The sequence below is a fragment of the Lathyrus oleraceus genome, chromosome 4 (genome assembly GCF_024323335.1).
Source record: "Lathyrus oleraceus cultivar Zhongwan6 chromosome 4, CAAS_Psat_ZW6_1.0, whole genome shotgun sequence".
NCBI lineage: Eukaryota > Viridiplantae > Streptophyta > Magnoliopsida > Fabales > Fabaceae > Lathyrus > Lathyrus oleraceus.
In genome coordinates, this window is record NC_066582.1 from 403,434,712 (window position 1) to 403,442,905 (window position 8,194).

The following is an 8,194-nucleotide window of genomic DNA, read 5'->3' on the forward strand; positions in this document are numbered from 1 at the left end:
ATCGCCTGAATTTCTCATCAAGAGTGACAAACCATTCCTTGGTTCCACTCATGTGATTGCTGCACCCAGAATCTAGACACCACCAGCTCTACTGACTCTCAAAGCTTTGATCTCCATAAGCCATTAAGCTCACTTCTTCATTCCTTCTTTGCACTTCTTCAATAGTCGTCATAAGGAGCACTTCCTCTGTCATATCATCATGATGATATCCTGCATTGGAATAATTTGCTTGAGCATTCCAATCAGGACATTCATTTTTGAAGTGTCCGAGTTTGTGGCAATGGAAACACTCCACTGTATCACGATTCCAGGGCCTTGCTCCTCTACCTCTTCCTCTGCCCCGAAAATTTCCTCTACCATTGCCTCTTCCACCTCTACCACCATAGTCATAAGTAGCTTTTAAAGCCTGATCATCTTCACCACTCTTCCTGTTGAATTTCTGTTCATGTACCAACAATGAACTCTGAAGTGCATCAACTGTTAGGGTGTCAATATCTTTTGATTCTTCTATAGAGCAGACAATATAATTGAATCTCTCTGTTAGGGTGCGAAGAATCTTCTCAAGCACCTTCACATCATCCATTGTTTCACCACAATTCCTCATAGCATTTGCCACCACCATGACTCTTACAAAATAGTCATTCACTGACTCACCATCTTTCATTTCCAACACTTTAAAATCTCTCCTAAGAGTTTGCAGTTGTGCTCTCTTGACTCTTGCATTGCCTCGATATTTGTTCTTCATAGAATCCCACAATTCTTTGGCAATACTCTTCTTGGTGATCGTCTTCAGAATAGTCTTGTCGATTGAATTATAAAGATAATTCTTTGCTTTGAAGTCCTTCAGCCTCATATCCTCCAGCGCCTTTGTTTCAGTCGGAGTAAGCGTATCTCCCTGCGCCGACTCAGTGAAACCATCGGTGATAACTCCCCAGAACTCTTTAGATTTGAGCAAGTTCTCCATCAACAAGCTATAGTGATCGTAATCACCGTCGAACTTAGGTAGGCATACCTGTGCAAAATGACTATTCTCAGTCATGATGAAAATCCTCTCAATCACTCTTTTTTTTTTAGGTTACAGTTTGTTCCTCGCTCTGATACCACAATGTGTAATATCTTGAAACAAACTGACATTTTTTATTGAATTTCAATGACAGAATAAATAGCCACAGGCTAAACAACCATCCCACAATTTTAGGCTGATTCTAACTGACCACTAGCCCACTCCTAAAGGTGCTGCAAGCATAAACGAACAGACTTTGACTAATTCTAATTTAAAGGGAAATAATAGACTATATTAATTAATTAATAACCTAATGCATAATAAGTTGCAGCTGGAAATATTCTAAATATATATATATATATATATATATATATATATATATATATATATATATATATATATATATATATATATATATATATATATATATATATATATATATATATATATATATATATATATATATATATATATATATATATATATATATATATATATATATATATATATATATATATATATATATATATATATATATATATATATATATATATATATATATATATATATATATATATATATATATATATATATATATATATATATATATATATATATATATATATGAATTATGTTACCCATTTTTAATAATACAAAGTACGTTTTATAATAATTTTTAGTTTTTTTAGTTTGTTTCTTTTACTTGTACTTGTATTTCTTTAGATTTAGATTATTCCAATAGTCATCACTTATATTTAATTAATCAATTTCTATAATTAAAAAAGTAAACCCGTTAATTTAGAATACAAAAGATTTAACTCGATTTTATATTCTTCATCGAATTGATTTGTTGATAAAAGTATACTTCCTTGTCAACCGTATGTGTCTAACTAATTTGGATTTATAGCTGACCAATGTTTACCGTCATCGTAAAGTCTAATATTCAGGTAAGAAACAAAATTAAATTCTAGCAAATTCAATAATCATCTTTCATAAAACAACTTAATTAAGGGTTATATGCCCGTGGTACAGACCATTACAACGCTACAAAAAAAAATCAAACATACATAGAATAATTCCTTACACAAGGTAGCTCAGTATTTTACTAAATTCTCAGCAATGCCAAAACCCATTTCACAAAAAGATAAATATAAAATACTAAAATTACCCAAATAATTAACTCACAATACAAAAAATGATCTTGACCAAGAACAACTTATCAGGTGCAAACCTCACGAGCAACACCGAGTCTTGAGTTGGGCACATCAAATAGCACACGGTGGTTCTGCTGTTGCATATTGGCTATCACATTCAACACCGAGTTCACATTATCCGGCGCCGCCGCCATGGCCAAACATGTCGTGCTACCGACGGTGCTGTGTATGAGGGTGTTGTCGGGTGGTAGTGTTACATTCAAACCAGAGAACATGAATGTTATATTTGGTGCAACTATTGGTACATTGTAGCATGTGTCAAACCCTCCTAGGGTTGTCACGGTGAGCTTTGGACCAACTCGTCGGCGGAACTCATTTCTTACGGCGGTGTAAACCGGTTCTACTAGTCGAGTGAATACCGTACCTAGCATATCGATGGTAACATAGTGAGAATATGTTATAAACTCAATCTTAGATAGAGAAATTGATTTTTATATAATATATCAGATACATTAATTATTTAATAATTTTAAAAATATATTTTTTTTATATTAAAGATCTGATAGAATATATATCGAAACATAAATAAAATGTAATGTGTTAAATGAGACATTACCTGAGTCAAATATGGTACCTGCTCCGGTGGTAGGGTCGAAGGCCAATGCCGCTGGAGGGATATCGACAATTCTCCGACCGACTTTAATAGCAACCAAATTAACATAATAGAGTGATGATCGTCTAGGGTTTCTGAGAAGTGGTGTAAACCTAATCCTCTTAGGCTGGGACAAAGGCCCGAGTCTCAACGACCCACTAAAGTTAGCCGATTTAAAGCTAGGCAAACAATAAGAGAACGTGGATCGATAGAGATTTTGTGATTGGGCCAAGAGAGACAATGGGCCTCGGCCCAAGCCCAATAAACCCTGTGGTGGTGCTGAACTCCCTGTTGTTTTTTGAACACAGCCAAAAGTATAGTTTGGAATTGGGTCAGTAGCTAGGGTAAGTGTGTCTTGGACCACACTAGCTGCTATGGAGGAACTTCCATAGGTGAAATTGAATGCACACGCGCTTCCGCCGCAAGTGGGGTTGGGTACCTGAAATTAAAAGATTCACATGCTTGTTGAGATTTGAGAACCGTTTATCTTTTGTCCAAAAATAGAAAAATAGAAAAATAGTAAATTGCTTTTGTTTATTTTTATGGAAATCTCGTGATCTTTTTTTTACCTTTAGGAAAGGTAAATATAGTGACCATAGAATAAAATTTAACTCTTTATTGATAATTCAAGTTCACGCGCAATAAATCGAGCCTGAAATCTCTATTATCTAAAAATTATTAAAATGGTATATCCATTTAGACCCGTCGCAAAAAAAATAATGTAGATTGAGAGTTTAAGAAACTCTGATCCTCTCTATAGACAAAAGAGACATATTTAACGAGTCATATCTATTTTGTCATGTCTATCTTATTTACATTCGTTTCGTATAATTTACACAAAAATAGGGTAGGATGAGTCGGGTTAAAAGTGCGAACCTAATGTTTTGTCATGTGTAACTAAATTTTTTAAGAAAGATAGAGAAAATGTTATAATAACCTGTTTGCATTGAGTAGAACCACATCCAACATTCTTAAACGTGGTAGACTTGGCAGGAGCAAAAGGTTTTGAAGTTGAGCAACCAACACAACCGGTACAAGGAATCCAAGCAGCATCATTACTAGTATCCAAAGCCAAAAGCAAAGTTTGAGGTGGAGTACCAATCTTAGCTTTCACAATATATGTCGGACTTTGAATGATCTGTCTCCCAGATGCAATTGGAATAACCGATCTCCCAGCTACTAAGCTAGACAAGTATTGCATCCTTGTTTGGTCCTTAGCTTGGAGCTGTAACACACTCTCTTCCCATGACATTGGTTTTGAGGGTTTGAACGGAGAACATTGGCTAAAGATATGGAATACTTTGAGGGTTGAGCCATGATCTTGGATGTCACATTTTGAGGTTTGTGTTTGTCCTTGGACTTGGGAGATGAGGAGACAGAGAAATAGAGGGGTTAGTGAAAATGGGATTTTCATGTTTGTGATAATGGTGCCTTGTGATGGGAGTGAGTGGTGGTATATATAAGTGAAAAAAGTTACCTTATGGGAATTTTTATTTGTTTTTTGGGTTTGAAGTTTATTTATTTATTTATTTATTGGGATATGGGGGTACTCAAGAGGTTACTAATATAGTGGGGTGACAAAATGAAGTGGGTGCATGATAACATGCTATGCTCCATTTGGTTTTGGAGATTCTAGACCTACTTTTTTTTTTTTTTTTGGAAATTTTTACTTTTAAATAATGTTTCTAAAAATAGATTAATTAGGTCGGTTCAATAAGTTAATTGATTGATTTATTTGATTTTTATTATATTGTTTTGTGAAATTGACATCTTAGATTTGATTCATTATTGTTGTATAGAAGTTGTTGATAAAAGATGGCTTTAAAAAAATATATATCATGCATTTTTCTACTAGAGATTCAATTTAAAAAATTAAAATAATACCTCCAAATTATTTGGGACGAATTAAAATAGTCTATCATATTATAACCTAAAATATTTATTTATATGATTATTTCATAATGATTAACTTTAAAAAAAACTTAATATCTGTGTTTAAGAGAAAGAGGAAAAAATAATATATGATGTGATTGAAAAATAAAAGAGATAAAAAAGATTAAATGAAGTGGAAAGTGAGGTGTAAAGGAGATGTGTATAAATTTGTGCTATCATTTTTGTGTGACAAAAAGTTATCTTAAATAGGAAGGTACAATTATGTAATATTCATTGTTTCCTACATCTATTTTTGGGTTAAAATGATTATAATATATTGCTTGAATTTGAACTAAAGATAAAATAAAAGCAAAGCATGAATAGTTGAACACATGCCTCACTCAAACACAATGATATAGGGGCTCACATTGGATATTTCTGTCTGTAATCAACTCAATTATGCTAAATAATAGATTAAGTATTTCCATTTTTGAGGATGCAAAAAGAGAGACATTAATTCATAAAAATAGATAAATTAATGTTATGGGTTAAAGTATCGTTATGCCCTAGTGGAATGGTTATGATGAAGTGCATAAGTAAACAATAATACTCAAGTGTGAGATTGTGAAACTTCCATCATGTATCATGTTTTCTTTCCATTAATAGTATAGTGCCTTTAATATTAGCATGTTGCTTTATAGCTTCATCATTTGTTTCTCATCGTGTTGTAACTTTTATTAGTGTGATGAAACCGAGGATTTTGTAAATGATTTAGCTAAGATTGTTGATCTAATATTGAGAATTATGGTAATAAATTGATATGATATAGAGGAAATTACTTTAGGTAAATTTCATGAAATAAGTGAATTAGACAAAGCCAAACTATGCTACAAACAAGAACCGCTATTTCAGCTGAATTGCCATGTTCATTCATATTGATTTCTTGGATCTACCTTCTCTTAGGAAAGAATCACATGCATTTTGTACCTTTCACATGTTCATAAGGTAGGATGGATAATGATCTGAATCAATTTGAAAATGATTTAGAATTCGGTTTGATAATTAAATCGTTGAATTAGATTCGCGAATCAAATGAGCTGAATATGAGTAAAAAATTAAATTTATTAATTAAATGAACTGAACTTGAACTATATATAGTTCGATTCTTTAGATTTATGAGTCAATTCGATTATATATGAAAATAATTATATTGTCTTTAAGAGTATGTTTAAATATTTACTTCAAATCATAATCATATATTGTCCCTTCCATACTAGTTATGGCAGTAAATGAACCTAACGAGTTGAACTGAATTTTGCGTGAACTTATAACGAGTCGAGTTTGAGCTTTAAAAAAAATTATGTCGAACTCGAACCGAGATTTGAGCTGAATCGATTCTTAACGAATCGAGTCGAGCTGAGGCAAGTTCGACTTGACTCGACTCATTTCCAACCCTAGTCATAAGAGTAGAATGAGAAATCATTATTATTTAGTATCCAATTTTAGCACCAACTAATCTTGTAAGATTGTAATTCATTTAGATTCATTTAGGTGTAATTTAGCTTGCATTTGAATTTCATTTAACTTGTTTATAAGCTAAAGTTTGGTTTAAGTTTGTTAAGAGAATTAGAATTAAGTGTAACAGAATTTCAATTCAAAAGTTAGTTACAATTTTTCTCTCTTTTCTCTTTTTCATCTTCATCATATGCATCTTCTTCCTCTTGTGCATCAACAATTAATATCTAGAGCTCCAGTTCAAATCCACAGGAAACTCAAAGGGAAACACGAGTGCACGTGAGGTGTGTGTGATTGATTTCACTTCTTGAATTCACGTTGAATATACGATCAAAATCGTAACAGACTCACATTTCTTGATTCCGCGGGATCGGGAAACACGACTCTTTGGTGAGATCTGAGTGAATTCTTGCACAAGATCGAAAATGAATGGTGGAAACAGTAGCTTGAACACGAAGCTTCCAGTATTTGATGGAAAAGAATTAGAATCGATGGATGGTTCATATGTGTGTGTTGTTTGACGCTCAAGATGTTCTTGATCTCGTCAATAACGGTTTTGCAGTGGTTGCAATAGATGCAACTGAAACACAAAGAAACGTGTATAAAGAGTTGAGGAAGAAAGATCACAAAGCTCTGTTCTACATTTATCAGTGTGTGAATGTGAATGTGTTTGAGAAGATCGTTTATTTGACGACGATGAAGGTTGCGTGAGACATAGTGGTATGTTGTTATGGAGGTGATGCATCAATGAAGAAGGTGAAACTTCAATCTCTGCGTAAGCAGTATGAGAATCTCAACATGAATAACAATGAGAAGATACCATATTACATACCCATAGTGATTCTAATCACAAATGAGATGAAATTTTATGGAGAGACTCTTTCTGAACAAGTAATCATTGAAAAGGTATTGAGATCACTTACCCCTTAGTTTGATTACAATGTTTTATTCAGACTTATGATATGTTTTTCTTTTATCTTCCGTTGTGAAGTATTCAGTTGCATGTTTATGAAGTTTGGGGTTTAGGGTGTCACATAGTGGTATCAGAGCAGGTCGGTCCATCCAAGTAGGTTTTGTTGATTATGTTATTTCCTAGTGTGCGACGAGTGTTTGGACATTGTCGATACAATGTTTCTTCTAACATTTGTTTGTTGATATACAAATGAATGACTGGGAGAAATGATCGTGCTATTGCTGAGTCTCTATAAGCTATGGCTCAGGTGACGAGGCAGGCATAACAGGTTTTACAGGCTCAACAGAACAATCAGGCTAAAGGTGGTGAGGGTCGTGGGCTGAGTAGATTCCAGAGGAATAATCCTCTAATCTCTAAAAGAAGGTATGATCTGAAAGGTGCGCATACTTAGTTGTAGGAAATTGGGAAGATATTCAAGGTTATGGCTTGTACTAATGCTCAACAGGTTCTTTATGGGACTCATATGTTAACCGAGGAAGTAGAGTACTGGTGGAATAATGCACAACAAAGGTTTCAGGCTGCAGGTATTTATGTGACTTAGGTTGTATTCAGAGCTGCATTTCTAGAGAAATACATTCCTGTAGATGTTTGAAACAAAAAGAAGATTGAGTTTCTGAATCTAAGACAGGAGAATATGTCGGTCGCTGACTATGCTTCCAAATTTGAAGAGTTGATCAGATTCTGCCCATATTACAATGGATTTCATGCTAAAGAATCCAAATGCATCAAGTTTGAGAGAGGACTTCACCCAAAGATTAAGCAGTTTATCGGATATCAGGAGATCCGGCAATTTCCAGTACTAGTTAACAAGTGTCATATGTAGGATGAGGACAACCGTGCAAGATCTTCCTATTACAAAAAAGTTGTTGATAAGAAGAATGGTAACTAGACTCGTAGAAAACCTTATGTTGTTCCAGATGGTAAGGGTAAACAGAAATTTTAGTAGAAGAATAATAATGGGAAGAGTCAAAGTGGGGGAGGTGCTGCTAATCTGATCAAGTGCTTCAAATATGGTGTACTTGGTC

At 33.7% G+C, this 8,194-nt stretch overlaps 1 protein-coding gene across 1 annotated transcript; it reads right to left on the minus strand.

Annotated features, from left to right (window-relative positions):
- Positions 1-1,968: 1,968 nt before the first annotated feature.
- Positions 1,969-4,269, minus strand: LOC127075691 (aspartyl protease AED3). Its single transcript, XM_051017149.1, has 3 exons — positions 3,747-4,269; positions 2,774-3,248; positions 1,969-2,581 (listed from the first exon to the last, which is right to left on the minus strand). The coding sequence occupies exons 1-3, from the start codon at positions 4,221-4,223 to the stop codon at positions 2,223-2,225; spliced, it is 1,311 nt and encodes a 436-aa protein (XP_050873106.1). The 5' UTR covers positions 4,224-4,269; the 3' UTR covers positions 1,969-2,222.
- Between the last annotated feature and the right edge of the window lie 3,925 nt (positions 4,270-8,194).

What these genes read in the sequence shown, in the direction of transcription:
- LOC127075691 (XM_051017149.1), bottom strand. Translation starts at nt 4,223, where the DNA reads ATGAAAATCCCATTTTCACTAACCCCTCTATTTCTCTGTCTCCTCATC. An exon ending in GTTCTACTCAATGCAAACAG is followed by an intron (nt 3,249 to 3,746) that starts GTTATTATAACA and finishes TTTTAATTTCAG; the next exon opens with GTACCCAACCCCACTTGCGG. An exon ending in AGGTACCATATTTGACTCAG is followed by an intron (nt 2,582 to 2,773) that starts GTAATGTCTCAT and finishes TCGATATGCTAG; the next exon opens with GTACGGTATTCACTCGACTA.